The sequence below is a fragment of the Oncorhynchus clarkii genome, chromosome 24 (genome assembly GCF_045791955.1).
Source record: "Oncorhynchus clarkii lewisi isolate Uvic-CL-2024 chromosome 24, UVic_Ocla_1.0, whole genome shotgun sequence".
Lineage (NCBI taxonomy): Eukaryota > Metazoa > Chordata > Actinopteri > Salmoniformes > Salmonidae > Oncorhynchus > Oncorhynchus clarkii.
This window is the reverse complement of record NC_092170.1, coordinates 1,431,533-1,454,039: the sequence shown is the minus strand read 5'-3', so window position 1 is coordinate 1,454,039 and position 22,507 is coordinate 1,431,533. Positions and strand designations below refer to the sequence as shown.

At 42.1% G+C, this 22,507-nt stretch overlaps 1 protein-coding gene across 8 annotated transcripts in view; it reads right to left on the bottom strand.

The window, feature by feature from the left end:
- Positions 1-10,829: 10,829 nt before the first annotated feature.
- The window catches only part of LOC139382490 (endothelin-converting enzyme 2-like), a 130,044-nt gene continuing 118,366 nt past the window's right edge, over positions 10,830-22,507 (bottom strand). For all 8 annotated transcript variants that reach the window (XM_071126566.1, XM_071126567.1, XM_071126573.1 and 5 more), the window contains 10 exons: positions 18,967-19,081; positions 18,435-18,545; positions 16,117-16,215; positions 15,804-15,881; positions 15,567-15,670; positions 15,144-15,254; positions 14,973-15,040; positions 14,630-14,820; positions 14,197-14,292; positions 10,830-13,792 (listed from right to left, as the gene is read on the bottom strand). In XM_071126566.1, the coding sequence (XP_070982667.1) occupies positions 13,616-13,792; positions 14,197-14,292; positions 14,630-14,820; positions 14,973-15,040; positions 15,144-15,254; positions 15,567-15,670; positions 15,804-15,881; positions 16,117-16,215; positions 18,435-18,545; positions 18,967-19,081 (1,150 nt within the window). In that variant the 3' untranslated portion in view covers positions 10,830-13,615. The remainder of the gene's footprint in view (positions 13,793-14,196; positions 14,293-14,629; positions 14,821-14,972; positions 15,041-15,143; positions 15,255-15,566; positions 15,671-15,803; positions 15,882-16,116; positions 16,216-18,434; positions 18,546-18,966; positions 19,082-22,507) is intronic.

Here is a 22,507-nt window from a genome sequence, read left to right as displayed (position 1 = left end):
AATTTATTACTTTCCCAAACAACTATCGTTTTGACCACTAAACAAACAGTTACACAAACATAGTTAGGCATAAAATCTTCCTCTACTTCTCTGCTTCTCAAGAGCGGAAACACTTTTAAAATTGGGTCTACCGTTCTCGAGGGAGAGCGATTTAAGAAACCCCTCACCTGCTCTTCACTAACAGCTCTCTGTGTCAATTCTGATATTCCAAAACGGAACCGTTGGCTAGGATACTCGCAGACGCTGCAGGGCCAAAATCATGAGGAGACACTCCTCCTACACCGTTTAAGCTAGAAATGCCGTTCCAATATCAACAAATTCGCAACGGTCTCGATCAAGTTGTTTGTATAGAATTTTTGATATCTGTTATACTGTTTCCGTTTTTCACTTTCTTGTCCTCTTTATGTCCTCCTTCCGCTTTCATTGGATCTCTCAAGAAACTCAAGTGCCCCATTGTGACATCATCACTTCCAAGTGACATTCTTTGTAAGTGAAATCAAGCCATTTTTGACACAAATCAGCTAATAAATCCACTTTGCAACCACTTAGACAAGACCTGTCAAGTGTTCCAGCTCCGTCTACTTCTCTGCTACTCAAATCTGGAGTTTGGAGGCAAATATGATATTCACATCAAAAGTTACAGGAGTTTAAGTAACAGCACCAACATCAGTTTCTGTTACATTTTGGCAAGCAGTGCCAATTTTGACCAATACTGCAACAGGTTAAACAAGATTTTAGAGTGAATGGGATATTCGTCTACTTCTCTGCTATTCATAGCTGTGTGCAGAATCAAAATATTCCATACGGAACTTACGGTACAGCTGTTTTTGTAACTGCATTACCACGTGTTTTTCAACCTTCCCAAACAACGGTCGTTTTGACCACTTTCGGAGCATTTTTGAGGAAAAAAGTTCCGCAAGCTAAAATCTTCCCCTGCTTCTCTGCTCTTCATAGAAAAGGGTGGATTTCAAATCGGGGCTACCAATCTGTAACTATAGCCGTTTTCGTAACCCATCGCCTCACTTTCAAGTGTCTGTAAATCATGCCAGCAGCAAGGCAATTTATTACTTTCCCAAACAACTATCGTTTTGACCACTAAACAAACAGTTACACAAACATAGTTAGGCATAAAATCTTCCTCTACTTCTCTGCTTCTCAAGAGCGGAAACACTTTTAAAATTGGGTCTACCGTTCTCGAGGGAGAGCGATTTAAGAAACCCCTCACCTGCTCTTCACTAACAGCTCTCTGTGTCAATTCTGATATTCCAAAACGGAACCGTTGGCTAGGATACTCGCAGACGCTGCAGGGCCAAAATCATGAGGAGACACTCCTCCTACACCGTTTAAGCTAGAAATGCCGTTCCATTATCAACAAATTCGCAACGGTCTCGATCAAGTTGTTTGTATAGAATTTTTGATATCTGTTATACTGTTTCCGTTTTTCACTTTCTTGTCCTCTTTATGTCCTCCTTCCGCTTTCATTGGATCTCTCAAGAAACTCAAGTGCCCCATTGTGACATCATCACTTCCAAGTGACATTCTTTGTAAGTGAAATCAAGCCATTTTTGACACAAATCAGCTAATAAATCCACTTTGCAACCACTTAGACAAGACCTGTCAAGTGTTCCAGCTCCGTCTACTTCTCTGCTACTCAAATCTGGAGTTTGGAGGCAAATATGATATTCACATCAAAAGTTACAGGAGTTTAAGTAACAGCACCAACATCAGTTTCTGTTACATTTTGGCAAGCAGTGCCAATTTTGACCAATACTGCAACAGGTTAAACAAGATTTTAGAGTGAATGGGATATTCGTCTACTTCTCTGCTATTCATAGCTGTGTGCAGAATCAAAATATTCCATACGGAACTTACGGTACAGCTGTTTTTGTAACTGCATTACCACGTGTTTTTCAACCTTCCCAAACAACGGTCGTTTTGACCACTTTCGGAGCATTTTTGAGGAAAAAAGTTCCGCAAGCTAAAATCTTCCCCTGCTTCTCTGCTCTTCATAGAAAAGGGTGGATTTCAAATCGGGGCTACCAATCTGTAACTATAGAAGTTTCCGTAACCCATCGCCTCACTTTCAAGTGTCTGTAAATCATGCCAGCAGCAAGGCAATTTATTACTTTCCCAAACAACTATCGTTTTGACCACTAAACAAACAGTTACACAAACATAGTTAGGCATAAAATCTTCCTCTACTTCTCTGCTTCTCAAGAGCGGAAACACTTTTAAAATTGGGTCTACCGTTCTCGAGGGAGAGCGATTTAAGAAACCCCTCACCTGCTCTTCACTAACAGCTCTCTGTGTCAATTCTGATATTCCAAAACGGAACCGTTGGCTAGGATACTCGCAGACGCTGCAGGGCCAAAATCATGAGGAGACACTCCTCCTACACCGTTTAAGCTAGAAATGCCGTTCCATTATCAACAAATTCGCAACGGTCTCGATCAAGTTGTTTGTATAGAATTTTTGATATCTGTTATACTGTTTCCGTTTTTCACTGTCTTGTCCTCTTTATGTCCTCCTTCCGCTTTCATTGGATCTCTCAAGAAACTCAAGTGCCCCATTGTGACATCATCACTTCCAAGTGACATTCTTTGTAAGTGAAATCAAGCCATTTTTGACACAAATCAGCTAATAAATCCACTTTGCAACCACTTAGACAAGACATGTCAAGTGTTCCAGCTCCGTCTACTTCTCTGCTACTCAAATCTGGAGTTTGGAGGCAAATATGATATTCACATCAAAAGTTACAGGAGTTTAAGTAACAGCACCAACATCAGTTTCTGTTACATTTTGGCAAGCAGTGCCAATTTTGACCAATACTGCAACAGGTTAAACAAGATTTTAGAGTGAATGGGATATTCGTCTACTTCTCTGCTATTCATGGCTGTGTGCAGAATCAAAATATTCCATACGGAACTTACGGTACAGCTGTTTTTGTAACTGCATTACCACGTGTTTTTCAACCTTCCCAAACAACGGTTGTTTTGACCACTTTCTGAGCATTTTTGAGGAAAAAAGTCCCGCAAGCTAAAATCTTCCCCTGCTTCTCTGCTCTTCATAGAAAAGGGTGGTTTTCAAATCGGGGCTACCAATCTGTAACTATAGCTGTTTTCGTAACCCATCGCCTCACTTTCAAGTGTCTGTAAATCATGCCAGCAGCAAGGCAATGTATTACTTTCCCAAACAACTATCGTTTTGACCACTAAACAAACAGTTGCACAAACATAGTTAGGCATAAAATCTTCCTCTACTTCTCTGCTTCTCAAGAGCGGAAACACTTTTAAAATTGGGTCTACCGTTCTCGAGGGAGAGCGATTTAAGAAACCCCTCACCTGCTCTTCACTAACAGCTCTCTGTGTCAATTCTGATATTCCAAAACGGAACCGTTGGCTAGGATACTCGCAGACGCTGCAGGGCCATAATCAATAACTCCTCCTACACCGTTTAAGCTAGAAATGCCGTTCCAATATCAACAAATTCGCAACGGTCTCGATCAAGTTGTTTGTATAGAATTTTTGATATCTGTTATACTGTTTCCGTTTTTCACTTTCTTGTCCTCTTTATGTCCTCCTTCCGCTTTCATTGGATCTCTCAAGAAACTCAAGTGCCCCATTGTGACATCATCACTTCCAAGTGACATTCTTTGTAAGTGAAATCAAGCCATTTTTGACACAAATCAGCTAATAAATCCACTTTGCAACCACTTAGACAAGACATGTCAAGTGTTCCAGCTCCGTCTACTTCTCTGCTACTCAAATCTGGAGTTTGGAGGCAAATATGATATTCACATCAAAAGTTACAGGAGTTTAAGTAACAGCACCAACATCAGTTTCTGCTACATTTTGGCAAGCAGTGCCAATTTTGACCAATACTGCAACAGGTTAAACAAGATTTTAGAGTGAATGGGATATTCGTCTACTTCTCTGCTATTCATGGCTGTGTGCAGAATCAAAATATTCCATACGGAACTTACGGTACAGCTGTTTTTGTAACTGCATTACCACGTGTTTTTCAACCTTCCCAAACAACGGTCGTTTTGACCACTTTCTGAGCATTTTTGAGGAAAAAGGTTCCGCAAGCTAAAATCTTCCCCTGCTTCTCTGCTCTTCATAGAAAAGGGTGGTTTTCAAATCGGGGCTACCAATCTGTAACTATAGCCGTTTTCGTAACCCATCGCCTCACTTTCAAGTGTCTGTAAATCATGCCAGCAGCAAGGCAATGTATTACTTTCCCAAACAACTATCGTTTTGACCACTAAACAAACAGTTGCACAAACATAGTTAGGCATAAAATCTTCCTCTACTTCTCTGCTTCTCAAGAGCGGAAACACTTTTAAAATTGGGTCTACCGTTCTCGAGGGAGAGCGATTTAAGAAACCCCTCACCTGCTCTTCACTAACAGCTCTCTGTGTCAATTCTGATATTCCAAAACGGAACCGTTGGCTAGGATACTCGCAGACGCTGCAGGGCCAAAATCAATAACTCCTCCTACACCGTTTAAGCTAGAAATGCCGTTCCAATATCAACAAATTCGCAACGGTCTCGATCAAGTTGTTTGTATAGAATTTTTGATATCTGTTATACTGTTTCCGTTTTTCACTTTCTTGTCCTCTTTATGTCCTCCTTCCGCTTTCATTGGATCTCTCAAGAAACTCAAGTGCCCCATTGTGACATCATCACTTCCAAGTGACATTCTTTGTAAGTGAAATCAAGCCATTTTTGACACAAATCAGCTAATAAATCCACTTTGCAACCACTTAGACAAGACATGTCAAGTGTTCCAGCTCCGTCTACTTCTCTGCTACTCAAATCTGGAGTTTGGAGGCAAATATGATATTCACATCAAAAGTTAAAGGAGTTTAAGTAACAGCACCAACATCAGTTTCTGTTACATTTTGGCAAGCAGTGCCAATTTTGACCAATACTGCAACAGGTTAAACAAGATTTTAGAGTGAATGGGATATTCGTCTACTTCTCTGCTATTCATAGCTGTGTGCAGAATCAAAATATTCCATACGGAACTTACGGTACAGCTGTTTTTGTAACTGCATTACCACGTGTTTTTCAACCTTCCCAAACAACGGTCGTTTTGACCACTTTCTGAGCATTTTTGAGGAAAAAAGTTCCGCAAGCTAAAATCTTCCCCTGCTTCTCTGCTCTTCATAGAAAAGGTTGGATTTCAAATCGGGGCTACCAATCTGTAACTATAGCCGTTTTCGTAACCCATCGCCTCACTTTCAAGTGTCTGTAAATCATGCCAGCAGCAAGGCAATTTATTACTTTCCCAAACAACTATAGTTTTGACCACTAAACAAACAGTTACACAAACATAGTTAGGCATAAAATCTTCCTCTACTTCTCTGCTTCTCAAGAGCGGAAACACTTTTAAAATTGGGTCTACCGTTCTCGAGGGAGAGCGTTTTAAGAAACCCCTCACCTGCTCTTCACTAACAGCTCTCTGTGTCAATTCTGATATTCCAAAACGGAACCGTTGGCTAGGATACTCGCAGACGCTGCAGGGCCAAAATCATGAGGAGACACTCCTCCTACACCGTTTAAGCTAGAAATGCCGTTCCAATATCAACAAATTCGCAACGGTCTCGATCAAGTTGTTTGTATAGAATTTTTGATATCTGTTATACTGTTTCCGTTTTTCACTTTCTTGTCCTCTTTATGTCCTCCTTCCGCTTTCATTGGATCTCTCAAGAAACTCAAGTGCCCCATTGTGACATCATCACTTCCAAGTGACATTCTTTGTAAGTGAAATCAAGCCATTTTTGACACAAATCAGCTAATAAATCCACTTTGCAACCACTTAGACAAGACATGTCAAGTGTTCCAGCTCCGTCTACTTCTCTGCTACTCAAATCTGGAGTTTGGAGGCAAATATGATATTCACATCAAAAGTTACAGGAGTTTAAGTAACAGCACCAACATCAGTTTCTGTTACATTTTGGCAAGCAGTGCCAATTTTGACCAATACTGCAACAGGTTAAACAAGATTTTAGAGTGAATGGGATATTCGTCTACTTCTCTGCTATTCATGGCTGTGTGCAGAATCAAAATATTCCATACGGAACTTACGGTACAGCTGTTTTTGTAACTGCATTACCACGTGTTTTTCAACCTTCCCAAACAACGGTCGTTTTGACCACTTTCTGAGCATTTTTGAGGAAAAAGGTTCCGCAAGCTAAAATCTTCCCCTGCTTCTCTGCTCTTCATAGAAAAGGGTGGTTTTCAAATCGGGGCTACCAATCTGTAACTATAGCCGTTTTCGTAACCCATCGCCTCACTTTCAAGTGTCTGTAAATCATGCCAGCAGCAAGGCAATGTATTACTTTCCCAAACAACTATCGTTTTGACCACTAAACAAACAGTTGCACAAACATAGTTAGGCATAAAATCTTCCTCTACTTCTCTGCTTCTCAAGAGCGGAAACACTTTTAAAATTGGGTCTACCGTTCTCGAGGGAGAGCGATTTAAGAAACCCCTCACCTGCTCTTCACTAACAGCTCTCTGTGTCAATTCTGATATTCCAAAACGGAACCGTTGGCTAGGATACTCGCAGACGCTGCAGGGCCAAAATCAATAACTCCTCCTACACCGTTTAAGCTAGAAATGCCGTTCCAATATCAACAAATTCGCAACGGTCTCGATTAAGTTGTTTGTATAGAATTTTTGATATCTGTTATACTGTTTCCGTTTTTCACTGTCTTGTCCTCTTTATGTCCTCCTTCCGCTTTCATTGGATCTCTCAAGAAACTCAAGTGCCCCATTGTGACATCATCACTTCCAAGTGACATTCTTTGTAAGTGAAATCAAGCCATTTTTGACACAAATCAGCTAATAAATCCACTTTGCAACCACTTAGACAAGACATGTCAAGTGTTCCAGCTCCGTCTACTTCTCTGCTACTCAAATCTGGAGTTTGGAGGCAAATATGATATTCACATCAAAAGTTACAGGAGTTTAAGTAACAGCACCAACATCAGTTTCTGTTACATTTTGGCAAGCAGTGCCAATTTTGACCAATACTGCAACAGGTTAAACAAGATTTTAGAGTGAATGGGATATTCGTCTACTTCTCTGCTATTCATGGCTGTGTGCAGAATCAAAATATTCCATACGGAACTTACGGTACAGCTGTTTTTGTAACTGCATTACCACGTGTTTTTCAACCTTCCCAAACAACGGTCGTTTTGACCACTTTCTGAGCATTTTTGAGGAAAAAGGTTCCGCAAGCTAAAATCTTCCCCTGCTTCTCTGCTCTTCATAGAAAAGGGTGGTTTTCAAATCGGGGCTACCAATCTGTAACTATAGCCGTTTTCGTAACCCATCGCCTCACTTTCAAGTGTCTGTAAATCATGCCAGCAGCAAGGCAATGTATTACTTTCCCAAACAACTATCGTTTTGACCACTAAACAAACAGTTGCACAAACATAGTTAGGCATAAAATCTTCCTCTACTTCTCTGCTTCTCAAGAGCGGAAACACTTTTAAAATTGGGTCTACCGTTCTCGAGGGAGAGCGATTTAAGAAACCCCTCACCTGCTCTTCACTAACAGCTCTCTGTGTCAATTCTGATATTCCAAAACGGAACCGTTGGCTAGGATACTCGCAGACGCTGCAGGGCCAAAATCAATAACTCCTCCTACACCGTTTAAGCTAGAAATGCCGTTCCAATATCAACAAATTCGCAACGGTCTCGATCAAGTTGTTTGTATAGAATTTTTGATATCTGTTATACTGTTTCCGTTTTTCACTTTCTTGTCCTCTTTATGTCCTCCTTCCGCTTTCATTGGATCTCTCAAGAAACTCAAGTGCCCCATTGTGACATCATCACTTCCAAGTGACATTCTTTGTAAGTGAAATCAAGCCATTTTTGACACAAATCAGCTAATAAATCCACTTTGCAACCACTTAGACAAGACATGTCAAGTGTTCCAGCTCCGTCTACTTCTCTGCTACTCAAATCTGGAGTTTGGAGGCAAATATGATATTCACATCAAAAGTTACAGGAGTTTAAGTAACAGCACCAACATCAGTTTCTGTTACATTTTGGCAAGCAGTGCCAATTTTGACCAATACTGCAACAGGTTAAACAAGATTTTAGAGTGAATGGGATATTCGTCTACTTCTCTGCTATTCATGGCTGTGTGCAGAATCAAAATATTCCATACGGAACTTACGGTACAGCTGTTTTTGTAACTGCATTACCACGTGTTTTTCAACCTTCCCAAACAACGGTCGTTTTGACCACTTTCTGAGCATTTTTGAGGAAAAAGGTTCCGCAAGCTAAAATCTTCCCCTGCTTCTCTGCTCTTCATAGAAAAGGGTGGTTTTCAAATCGGGGCTACCAATCTGTAACTATAGCCGTTTTCGTAACCCATCGCCTCACTTTCAAGTGTCTGTAAATCATGCCAGCAGCAAGGCAATGTATTACTTTCCCAAACAACTATCGTTTTGACCACTAAACAAACAGTTGCACAAACATAGTTAGGCATAAAATCTTCCTCTACTTCTCTGCTTCTCAAGAGCGGAAACACTTTTAAAATTGGGTCTACCGTTCTCGAGGGAGAGCGATTTAAGAAACCCCTCACCTGCTCTTCACTAACAGCTCTCTGTGTCAATTCTGATATTCCAAAACGGAACCGTTGGCTAGGATACTCACAGACGCTGCAGGGCCAAAATCAATAACTCCTCCTACACCGTTTAAGCTAGAAATGCCGTTCCAATATCAACAAATTCGCAACGGTCTCGATCAAGTTGTTTGTATAGAATTTTTGATATCTGTTATACTGTTTCCGTTTTTCACTTTCTTGTCCTCTTTATGTCCTCCTTCCGCTTTCATTGGATCTCTCAAGAAACTCAAGTGCCCCATTGTGACATCATCACTTCCAAGTGACATTCTTTGTAAGTGAAATCAAGCCATTTTTGACACAAATCAGCTAATAAATCCACTTTGCAACCACTTAGACAAGACATGTCAAGTGTTCCAGCTCCGTCTACTTCTCTGCTACTCAAATCTGGAGTTTGGAGGCAAATATGATATTCACATCAAAAGTTAAAGGAGTTTAAGTAACAGCACCAACATCAGTTTCTGTTACATTTTGGCAAGCAGTGCCAATTTTGACCAATACTGCAACAGGTTAAACAAGATTTTAGAGTGAATGGGATATTCGTCTACTTCTCTGCTATTCATAGCTGTGTGCAGAATCAAAATATTCCATACGGAACTTACGGTACAGCTGTTTTTGTAACTGCATTACCACGTGTTTTTCAACCTTCCCAAACAACGGTCGTTTTGACCACTTTCGGAGCATTTTTGAGGAAAAAAGTTCCGCAAGCTAACATCTTCCCCTGCTTCTCTGCTCTTCATAGAAAAGGGTGGATTTCAAATCGGGGCTACCAATCTGTAACTATAGCCGTTTTCGTAACCCATCGCCTCACTTTCAAGTGTCTGTAAATCATGCCAGCAGCAAGGCAATTTATTACTTTCCCAAACAACTATCATTTTGACCACTAAACAAACAGTTACACAAACATAGTTAGGCATAAAATCTTCCTCTACTTCTCTGCTTCTCAAGAGCGGAAACACTTTTAAAATTGGGTCTACCTTTCTCGAGGGAGAGCGATTTAAGTAACAGCAACAACATCAGTTTCTGTTACTTTTTTTTCCTCAAAAATGCTCCGAAAGTGGTCAAAACGACCGTTGTTTGGGAAGGTTGAAAAACACGTGGTAATGCAGTTACAAAAACAGCTGTACCGTAAGTTCCGTATGGAATATTTTGATTCTGCACACAGCCATGAATAGCAGAGAAGTAGACGAATATCCCATTCACTCTAAAATCTTGTTTAACCTGTTGCAGTATTGGTCAAAATAGACACTGCTTGCCAAAATGTAACAGAAACTGATGTTGGTGCTGTTACTTAAACTCCTGTAACTTTTGATGCGAATATCATATTTGCCTCCAAACTCCAGATTTGAGTAGCAGAGAAGTAGACGAAGCTGGAACACATGACCTGTCTTGTCTAAGTGGTTGCAAAGTGGATTTATTAGCTGATTTGTGTCAAAGATTGCTTGATTTCACTTACAAAGAATGTCACTTGGATGTGAGGATGTCACAATGGGGCACTAGAGTTTCTTGAGAGATCCAATGAAAGCGGAAGGAGGACATAAAGAGGACAAGAAAGTGAAAAACGAAAACAGTATAACAGATATCAAAAATTCTATACAAACAACTTGATCGAGACCGTTGCGAATTTGTTGATATTGGAACGGCATTTCTAGCTTAAACGGTGTAGGAGGAGTGTCTCCTCATGATTTTGGCCCTGCAGCGTCTGCGAGTATCCTAGCCAACGGTTCCGTTTTGGAATATCAGAATTGACACAGAGAGCTGTTAGTGAAGAGCAGGTGAGGGGTTTCTTAAAACGCTCTCCCTCGAGAACGGTAGACCCAATTTTAAAAGTGTTTCCGCTCTTGAGAAGCAGAGAAGTAGAGGAAGATTTTATGCCTAACTATGTTTGTGTAACTGTTTGTTTAGTGGTCAAAACTATAGTTGTTTGGGAAAGTAATAAATTGCCTTGCTGCTGGCATGATTTACAGACACTTGAAAGTGAGGCGATGGGTTACGAAAACGGCTATAGTTACAGATTGGTAGCCCCGATTTGAAATCCACCCTTTTCTATGAAGAGCAGAGAAGCAGGGGAAGATTTTAGCTTATAACAGTTTTTTGCTGTGTGTAGACTGAGGGGGAAAAAACAATTTAATACATTTTAGAATAAGGCTGTAATGTAACAAAATGTGGGTCTGAATACGTTCTGAATACACTCCTTTATTTCAGTTTCATTTTTTCAGCAGAATGTTGTACTACAGATTGATCAGTCTTTCCATACCAGCTAGTTGGGATATACTTGCCACAGAAGATACTGCCAGCTGTATCTCAACCATGGGCCACAAAAGTCACTAAAGTGAAGTTATTGAGTGAAGTTATTGAGTAAATCGTGTGAAAAGTGTATGACTGGATGGCTGAAGAAATAAGAGAATTGTGGAGTGACAAACGGGTACACAGCACATCAGACCAGAGAACACTTAATGGCATTACCTGGCTAATTAAAGGCTTTTACACATCTTCAAGTAATTAAAAAAAAATGTAGATCTGTATTTCATTAAGTAAATATTCAAGGCTAACCCTGACCAACCCGCTACATGTAAGCACTTCCCCCTGACCTCTAACCCCTGCCCGTGTGAACCTCGTCATGGAGCTTTGAGGATACAACGCTCAGATAGAAATGTTGTGTACAATAGACAACTCTCTGTGTTAGATATTTGATTTCACAAAATGTACGAGAATGACCGTTATAATGAACTGGAAGGATGCATCATAGCGTCCTTTATTGTTGTGAAATTGAATGGTAGATTTTTCTGAGACACTCTTACTTGGGCAGTTCACCTAACACGAATGCTTCTGATTGCAGACAATATCAACTGATTCCAATTGGTTCACCTCATTGTCTTACATTAGATAGCACAACTCCATCTGCATTGAAGGACTAGTGTTGCATTGTAGTGTCTTGTAGTGAAACAACCTTGCAAAGTGACGACAGGAGCAGCTAGAGATAAAACAGTTACATAGCTTGAATGAACAAGAGTCGAACAGTAACCCGATTAACAAAGGTATCCTGTACCCACCCTGACTTACGAACAGACAGTCTGTAACACTCTGGAGTAGAGGATGTACAAACAAGGAGTTCTTTAGAAACATATCCCTTTAACATATCCATTCATTTCAAATTAGTGTTTTTTTGGAATGTGAGGTGAAATCACTGCAGCTGACTTGACATTGTTGATTGTTCAATTTAAGTGGGGATGAAGTATCAAAGAATTCTGCACACGTGCACACCTGTGCACAGATGCACCCACACACAGAGACACATACAAGCTCACGCACACACACACCAACACAACCACGTGCATACACACATATGCACAAATTGTCCTTTCGCAATGAAGCTGACAGCTTAAACACAGTAAACATCAAGCTTTGAAGGCTGTTCATACACACACACACACACACACACACACTGAACATCACTCCCAGAGAAACAAAGAATCAACTAGACACTAGGAACAAAACAAACAAAAAAACATATTTGGCAAAAAGCAGCTTTAAAAATGAGAATCTCATTTCAACTTTGTCAACTTCAGAATATGCCAATAACAACAACAGCAACAACAACTAAAACACAGATAAGCAAGTGGTGAGTGTCCTTACTACTGGTGTCACAGCCAGTCCAGCACTGTCTGTAGGTCCCAGAAGGACTTTTGCCCATCTTGTGGTTGGATGCTTTAGGGTGATGTTTCCCCTAAGTACAGATCTACGATCAACTTTCCCCTCCCCCAATCTTAACCTTAACCATTAGTGGGGAAACTAAACCAAGATCAGCGTCTAGGGGCAACGTCACCCTTCTCATGGTTGGATCAACATTGTTAAGTGGCTTTCCTATGTACCCTTTCCTATGTATTCAATCTACTCGCCGCCGATCTTTAAGAAATGGGATAGTTATAAGTGATATTGTGGCAATGCCTATCAGTAGTCTTCAATATTTCTTTCACATGTCCAGTGATTTTGCACAGTAGAACATTGTACATCGGAGAGGAGGCAATTTTTTGTTGTATTAAGATCCCCCACACCTGCTATGAGGTCACAGTGAAGCACCTTCTGTGAATTCATTGTGATGTCACAGAGGGTGCTGAGTGGTATCTTTGAGGACCCACATACGCCAGTGCACTTCCTGTGAAGCAACAGAGAAAGAGAGCTGAGTCTTAATGGATCCATCTCAAATGACACCCTATACAAATGACACCTCATAGGGCAGTACTATTTACCGGAGCCACATTGTACTATATGTATACTATATAGGACATGCAGACCAGAAGCAGTGGTGCTCTCTTGTGGATGTGCCAAGGCAAGTAAGTAATATAGAGAATAGGGATGGCATTTGAGATGAAGCCATATACAATGTTCAATCATTGTGAAGTTTATGTACTTCCTGTGAGGTCAGAGGCAGATGAACCCATCCTGTGATTTCACAGCCAAGATTCTGCGCTTCCTGCAAGGTCACAAAGGCAGCTGAACCCATCGTGTGATGTCATAGTGCCTTCAGTGAGAGCCCTAAGTCAATAGAGGGCTCTGGTTTAAATTGTAAACAGGGCATACAGCAAGGACAGTGACGACACAGAAGCATAGAGAAAGGTGAGGGGATAGACAGCCCCTGGTGGCTCCTCCTCCCCGGCCCCCTACCAAGTCTAGAAAACAATAAATAAAATGTGCCTTTGTGCCCCACCGGTGAGTGGGGGGCAGGGGTGGATAAAGAGGAAAAATACCATAACACTGGAAATACACACACATCAGCTGATGACAACATTTCTCTCCCTCACCTGGAGTTGGTCCTGCTCTACCCACAAACCACTAGTGATCCAGTATCATGTACAAACAAAAGAGAATTAGAAGAAAAAAAATTTGATGATTAGTTAGAGGTTCTTCTCCTCCTCTTGTTTCTCCATTTAGCTTCCACAGACAGCACCCCCACTGGTTCTCACAGGCCCTACCACACCACACAGCGGTGACCTGAGTTCATAGGGGAGCCAGTGGGGCACTGGAAGTGCTCAGCAAAGTCTGGCGAGTTGGAGAGGGTGCCGATGACGCGGTATTTTGGGGGGCTGTGGGGGTCCGTCATGAGTCCTTCGTGGGCACTCTCAGGGGTTCGCACGGAACACCACACCTGAGAGAAGAATAGTCTCAGTAAGTAAAACAGGCAGTAGCAAAATTATTCTCCTATCGGGCTGCCCAACTGTTGCATATTATACTCACTCTATTCCCAAAATTGTGTTTTATTCATTTGTACTCATGTTTGTCCGTCCACTTCTCCACTCCAACAGTAGATGTAATATTCCAATCTTACTATCACCCTCAAATGCATGTGAATTCACTCTCATTTCACCTTACATCATGATATAGGGCCAGGAGTTAATCCTGAGAGCGTGAACTGACTAAGAAAAACTCTGGCCCCAAGTTTTAAAGCTTCTGACATGGTCAGGCAAACCTCAAACCTAAAATATGAGTATTTAATACATGAACTCTATCAGGATGTGTGTAATGCATTTTGTGGACACTCCCATCACCCACCTGTGCAAATCCCACAAAGAATAATTGGTCATTGGTCAGGTTGACCGCTGGCAGCCTCTTCTCCTCACCGTTCTCCTGCACCCATGCCTGGTATGCCTGAACACAACAGAAAAATCCATTACTATAGAAACATTAACCACCACTCTGCTACCCCTGAGGTGAAGTATAGTATAATAAGAATCATGCTGCCCTAGATCCCACCACTGCCACCACGGGAAGTAACAATGTAATAACTGTAGTAAAAGTAGCAACTATGTAATTGCTTTATAATTACATAGCAATGGATTTGGCAGTAATGGGGTTGAGCAATGACCTCTCAACTCCATTACTGTTACAAAATAACAACTATACTACGGCTAATAATTACTAAATTACTACAGAGACAGTAGGGGAACTAACTGTAAAGTGTTATCAAGTAGGGAGACCCACTCACATTATAGGCTGCCTTTAGGCCTCCGTTGTCAGCAATGTTCTCTCCCAGTGTCTGCTTGCCATTTATATGCTCCCCATTGATGGTAAACCCATTGTACTGCTCCACCATGCATTCTGTGCGGTTTTTAAATGATTCCACAGAGGAATTTTGCCACCAGGGCCGAAGGTTCCCGTCTTTGTCGTATTCCCTGCCTGATTAAGGAAAAATCATCTTAAAAAAATAAGAACTATCTTTACAAACACGCACACTTAGTAATCATGCATGCCGGTGTGTGTTTGTCAATGGGTGTTTTGTGAGGACGCATCCATGAGTTCTGTGGAATCTGTTAAATGCGGACACTAACCCTGGTCATCAAAGGCATGAGTGAGCTCGTGTCCCATCACTACTCCGATCCCCCCGAAGTTCAGTGCTCTGCAGAGAATTTACATGGGGTCAGAACAGCAAGCACACTTACACTCACACTCACACTCACACGCACACTCACACGCACACTCACACGCACACTCACACTCACTTGGGGTGATCCTGGGCATAAAAGGGTGCCTGGAGGATTCCAGCTGGAAAGACAATGCCATTCTTGGTGGGCATGTAATAGGCGTTGACTGTGGGAGGGGTCATACTCCATCTGGAAGGAAGGTGGCAGAGCCGTGTTTAAAAAAAGAAAACCTGTGAAAGTTGTTCAGAGAGGGAGTGCTAATTGTCATTTCTGGAATGGGATGAATGGAATGGTATGTGTTTGATAATGTTCCATTCATTCCGTACAAGCCAATACAATGAGCCCATCCTCCATGACACCAGACACCACTGGAGCAAACAGCATCTCAATTAATGTGGTGTTTGAACAGTCAAATTTGTGCACTTAGGTAATAGAGTACAAATTCCAATCGAATGATGATGGTGATGTTGATAATGATGGGTGTAGCTGATGAAGACTCACTGGTCTCTGTTGGGCGGCTTGCGGAGCTGATCGGCCATCACCCTGGCGGAGAAGTTGTAGAAGTTGAGTGCGTTCTGGAAGAAGTTGTCTTCTGAGACATCATACTGTGGAGAGAGAGACAGGGGCAATAGAGAATTACTCACTGATCAGAAAACATAACAAATGCCTTGTTTAAAGAAATCACAGGGTTCAATGTGTGGTTCAATCATGACAACTCAACAAAAGGCACTAACTCACCCCATCATAAACATCATCCAGTTCTTTGGGGTCCAGGATGAAGTCAGGAAATCCAATCATGTCATAGATGGCGTCCGCCTGAAAACCAAGAGTGAAACAAGGATAAGACAGGTCAAGAAACTTCCTGGTTCCATTATTTGGAGGTCTGGACAAAGAGGACTAACTACTGTATTGTAACCTGTAAACCCATATTACTCCCTCTCCCCTCTGTCTCTTACACATGCGCAAGGACGCAAACACACGCACAAACACACACAGAGATACCCTCTGGCACCCATACATAGCCTGTCCAGTAGGTGACAACATATCTGACCTTGTCCTTGGCTGCCTGACGCGTTTTTTTGTCCATCCACTTGAGGTGATCAAGAGCATATTTGAAGGCAGTACGGATCTCATTGATCATACCCTCTGCCTGATAGTGGGGTGAGAGACAGAAATGAAATGTAAGATGGAAGAAAGAGGGAAAGATGTAGATCCTCCTTTTGCAATTACACTCAGATATGGACTAAATACCCGAGGCAATCTGAACCGGCCCATCTCTCCTGAATTATGATAAAAAAAACAAGAAAACTTGTGTGACCTTCTATTTCCAACCTGTATAAACTGCTAGTCCTCCCTCTGTGCCTCCTCTTTCTCCCCTTCCACATATTTGCCCCTCTCTTCTCTACCCAATAACAATCTACCTGTCATGCCTGCTCCCTCTCTTCTCCCCCCCCCGGTGCGCCAGGCTCCCCAGCATTACGCACTACTGACACCATCAGTACGCACACCTGCTTTTCACTGTCACGCGCATCAGTGTATTATTGAACTCAATCACCTGTTTATTACCTCCCCTATATTTGTCAGTTCCCCATCTCTGCTCCCCCCCCGCTGCTGCATTGATTGTCGAATGTCGTTGTTTTGCCAGTGTGCTAACGCTGTGCCTGTCTTGTTTCATGTCTGTTCCTTATTAAAATTTTGACTCCCCGTACCTGTTTCTCATCTCCGACGTTGGTCCTTACTCTACCATTTAATGTTACATTTTTTTGTCTCCTTTACCCAGTCTCTACTTTCTCTATATTTGTCTCTCCCATCTGCAGGACAGGGAACTATCACTAAATGAGTATTTCATTAATTTATAATAATTGAAAATAAATATAACATTATAAGCTTTACAATTCATAAGCATTTATATCATTATACAGATAATTTATACAGTGCATTCGGAAAGCATTCAGAACCCTTGACTTTCTCCACATTTTGTTACATTACAGCCTTATTCTAAAATGGATTTTAAAAAACAATCCTCAATCTAAACACAATACCCTTTGATGTCAAAACAAAACATTTTTGCAAATGAATTAAAAAAAAAACGGAAAAATGAAATTTCCATAAGTGTTCCGAACCTTTACTCAGTACTTTGCTGAAGCACCTTTGGCAGCGATTACAGCCTTGAGTATGACGTTACAAGCTTGGCACACCTGTTTTTGGGAGTTTCTCCCATTCTTCTCTGTAGATCCTCTCAAGCTCTGTCAAGTTGGATGGGGACTGTAGCTGCACTTGTCCCGAAGCAACTCCTGCATTGTCTTGGCTGTGTGCTTAGGGTCGTTGTCCTGTTGGAAGGTGAACCTTCACATCAGTCTGAGGTCCTGAGTACTCTGGAGCAGGTTTTCGTCAAGGATTTCTCTGTACTTTGCGCAGTTAATCTTTCCCTCGATCCTGACTAGACTCCCTGTCCCTGCAACTGAAAAACAGCCCCACAGCATGATGCTGCCACCACCATGCTTCACCGTAGGGATGGTGCCAGGTTTCCTCCAGACGTGACGCTTGGCATTCAGGACAAAGAGTTAAATCTTGGTTTCATCAGGTCAGAGAATCTCGTTTCTCATGGTTTGAGAGTTGTTTAGGTGCCTTTTGGCAGCAAACTGTAAGCAAGCTGTCATGTGCCTTTTATTGAGGAGTGACTTGAAACTTGGTGGTTCCAAACTTCTTCAATTTAAGAATGATGGAAGCCACTGTGTTCTTGGGGACCTTCAATGCTGCAGAAATTTTTTGGTACCCTTCCCCAGATCTGTGCCTTGACACAATCCTTTTTCGGAGCTCTACAGACAATTTCTTTGACATTTTTTTGCTCTGATATGCACTGTCAACTGTGGGACCTATGTGCCTATCCAAATCATGTCAAATAAATTGCATTTACCACAGGTGGACTTCAATCAAGTTGTATAAACATAAACATAATGGAAACAGGATGCACCTGAGCTCAATTTCAAGTCTCATAGCAAAGGGTCGGGAATACTTATTTAACTTAAGGTACCTGTTTTTTTGGGGGGTTTTTTGCAAACATTTCTAAAAACCTGTTTTCTCTTTGTAATTATGGGGTATTGTGTGTAGATTGATGAGGGATAATTTTTTATTTAATCAATTTTCGAATAAGGCTGTAACGCAACAAAATGGGGAAAAAGTCAAGGGGTTTGAATACTTCCCGAATGCATTGTAGGTATTCATAAACATTTATAAGCATTTAAAATATCTTATTAATGAAAATTACAATAATATCTTAGCAAATAGGATCCTCTTATGATGACCTTTCATTAGGCCTACAAATGGTAACCACTAGGGTAAATGCAGTTGTGTGTCAATCATACTCACAATCTCTTTGCTGTGTTTATCAAACGTTGCTTTGACAAAGAGTGCACCCAGGGCAAAGCCGAGCGTGTCATCTGTGTTCCCAATGCAGGTCTGCCATCGAGGTGTGCAGGACTGAGCGAACACACACACACAACCGAGATAAGTCTCACCAGCTGTTTATATTTTTGGTTGTGAAAAGTGTGTGTACTGTAAGTGTGCTGAGGTAGCACACATGGCTTGTTATGAGCCCTCACAGTCTCACATAAAAATCACCCAACTCAGATTAAGCCTAGTCCAGGACTAAAAAGCATGCGCAATAGAGAATCTCCATTGAAATATATATATTTTCTAGCCTTAATCTGTGTCTGGGAAACCAGCCCTAACAAGGTATTTCCTGAAATCCTGGCTAATGAATGACATAAGTAAGAATATGCCTTTGTCACAAATGACACCCTATTCCCCAGTGCACTAATTTTAACCAGAGGGCCCTAGTCAAAAGTAGTGCACTACACAGGGAGTATGTTGCCGTTTAGAGCCCAGCCTAAAAACACACCTTCTTGGTTCCATACAGGCTCTCTAGCAGCTTGTCCTGGGCGTTCTCAAAGCGCTGGTCCAGACTGGACGCACCCTTCTGCACCAGGTTCCAGATCATGTAGTTGTTGAGCAGGCTGAGAGATGGCGAGAGACGGGGAGGAAGAGGAAATGAGGATGACGAGGACAAGCAAAGAAACAACAACGACAGTCAATGGTTGGGGTTTCCTCATGGGCAGAACTGGATGCAGGGACGTCATTATGATGTTTTTCATGAGATTATGGTCAGGTCAGATATTGATTGTATAAGGAATTTTGGTAACACTTTATGAAGACCACATGCAAAATGCATTATACAGCAATATACAGTTGAAGTCAGAAGTTTACATACACTTAGGTTGGAGTCATTAAAACTTGTTTTTCATCCACTCCACACATTTCTTGTTAACAAACTACAGTTTTGGCAAGTTGGTTAGGACATCTACTTTGTGCATGACAAAAGTAATTTTTCCAACAATTGTTCACAGACAGATTATTTCACTGTATCACAATTCCAGTGGGTCAGATATTTACATACACTACGTTGACTGTGCCTTTAAACAGCTTGGACAATTCCAGACAATTATGTCATGGATTTAGAAGCTTCTGATAGGCTAACTGGTATAATTTGAGTCAATTGGAGGTGTACCTGTGGATGTATTTCAAGGCCGTATTTCAAACACAGTGCCTCTTTGCTTGACATCATGGAAAAATCAAAAGAAATCAGCCATGACCTTAGAAAAAAAATAGTAGACCTCCACAAGTCTGGTTCATCCTTGGGAGCAATTTCCAAACGCCTGAAGGTACCACGTTCATCTGTACAAACAATAGTACGCAAGAATAAACACCATGGGACCACGCAGCCATCATACCACTCAGGAAGGAGACGCATTCTGTCTCAAAGAGATGAACGTACTTTGGTGTGAAAAGTGCAAATCAATCCAAGAACAACAGCAAAGGACCTTGTGAAGTTGCTGGAGGAAACAGGTACAAAAGTATCGATATCCACAGTAAAACAAGTCCTATATCGACATAATCTGAAAGGCCGTTCATCAAGGAAGAAGCCACTGCTCCAAAACCGCCATAAAAAAGCCAGACTACGCATGGGGAAAAATATCATACTTTTTGGAGAAATGTCCTCTGATCTGATGAAACAAAAATAGAACTGTTTGGCCATAATGCCCTTCGTTATGTTTGGAGGAAAGGGGGTAGGATTGCAAGACGAAGAACACCATCCCAACCGTGAAGCATGGGGGGTGGCAACATCATGTTGTGGGGGTGCTTTGCTGCAGGAGGGACAGGTGCACTTCACAAATTAGATGGCATCATGATGTAGGAAAATGATGTGGATATATTGAAGCAACATCTCAAGACATCAGTCAGGAAGTTAAAGCTTGGTCGCAAATGGGTCTTCCAAATGGACAATGACCCCAAGCATACTTCCAAAGTTGTGGCAAAATGGCTTAAGGACAACAAAGTCAAGGTATTGGAGTGGCAAAATGGCTTAAGGACAACAAAGTAAAGGTATTGGAGTGACAATCACAAAGCCCTGACCTCAACACTATAGAAAATTTGTGGGGAGACCTGAAAAGCATGTGCGAGCAAAGAGGCCTTCCAAACCTGACTCAGTTACACCAGCTCTGTCAGGAGGAACGGTCCAAAATTCACCCAACTTATTGTGGAAACCTTGTGGAATGCTATTTATTTTATTTTACTTTACCTTTATTTAACTAGGCAAGTCACTTAAGAACAAATTCTTATTTTCAATGACGGCCTGTTCAGGGGCAGAACGACAGATTTGTACCTTGTCAGCTTGGGGGTTTGAACTTGCAACCTTCCGGTTATTAGTCCAACACTCTAACCACTAGGCTACCCAAAATGTTTGACCCAAGTTAAACAATTTAAAGGCAATGCTACCAAATACTAATTGAGTGGATGTAAACTTCTGACCCACTGGGAATGTGATGAAATAAATCATTCTCTACTATTCTCTACTAGTATATATTCCCCCCCAAGCAGATGGCCCGGAATGAACTTTATTTGACTCTATGCAAACTGGAAACCACATATCCTGAGGCTGCATTCATTGTAGCTGGGGATTTTAACAAGGCCAATCTGAAAACAAGACTCCCTAAATTGTATCAGCATATCGATTGCGCAACCAGGGCTGGTAAAACCCTAGAATCTAACTTCCGCGGCGCATATAAGGCCCTCCCCCACCCTCCTTTCGGAAAAGATGACCACGACTCCATTTTGTTGCTCCCAGCCTACAGACAGAAAATAAAACAAGAAACTCCGGGCGCTCAGGTCTGTTCAACGCTGGTCCGGCCAATCTGATTCCACGCTTCAAGACTGCTTCGATCACGTGGATTGGGATATGTTCCGCATTGCGTCCAAAAACAACATTGACGAATACGCTGATTCGGTGAGCGAGTTCATTAGAACGTGCATTGACGATGTTGTACCCATAGCAACAATTAAAACATTCCCAAACCAGAAACCGTGGATTGATGGCAGCATTCGCTTGAAACTGAAAGCGCAAACCACTGCTTTTAACCAGGGCAAGGTGACCGGAAACATGACCGAATACAAACAATGTAGCTATTCCCTCCGTAAGGCAATCAAACAAGCTAAGCGTCAGTATAGAGACAAAGTAGAGTCGCAATTCACCGGCTCAGACACAAGAGGTATGTGGCAGGGTCTACAGTAAATCACGGATTACAAAAAGAAAACCAGCCACGTCACGGACCAGGATGTCTTGCTCCCAAACAGACTAAATAACTTTTTGCCCGCTTTGAGGACAAAGCGGGCAAAACCTGCGGACTCTGCTTCATTGCAGCTGACGTGAGTAAAACATTTAAACGTGTTAACCCTCGCAAGGCTGCAGGACCAGACGGCATCCCCAGCAACGTCCTCAGAGCATGTGCAGACCAGATGGCTGGTGTGTTTACGGACATATTCAATCAATCAATCCTTATCCCAGTCTGCTGTTCCCACATGCTTCAAGAGGGCCACCATTGTCCCTGTTCCCAAGAAAACTAAGGTAACGGAGCTAAACGACTACCGCCCAGTGGCATTCACTTCCGTCATCATCAAGTGCTTTGTGAGACTAGTCAAGGACCATATCACCTTCACCCAACCTGACACCCTAGACCCACTCCAATTTGCTTACCTCCCAAATAGGTCCACAGACGAAGCAATCGCAAACACTGCACACTGCCCTAACCCATCTGGACAAGAGGAATACCTATGTGAGAATTCTGTTTATCGACTACAGCTCAGCATGTAACACCATAGTACCCTCCAAACTCGTCACCAAGCCCGAGACCCTGGGTCGTGACCCCGCCCTGTGCAACTTGGTACTGTACTTCCTGACGGGCCGCCCCCAGGTGGTGAGGGAAGGTAACAACATCGCCACCCTGCTGATCCTCAACACTGGGGCCCCACAAGGGTGCGTTCTGAGCCCTCTCCTGTACTCCCTGTTCACCCACGACGGTGTGGCCATGCACGCCTCCAACTCAATC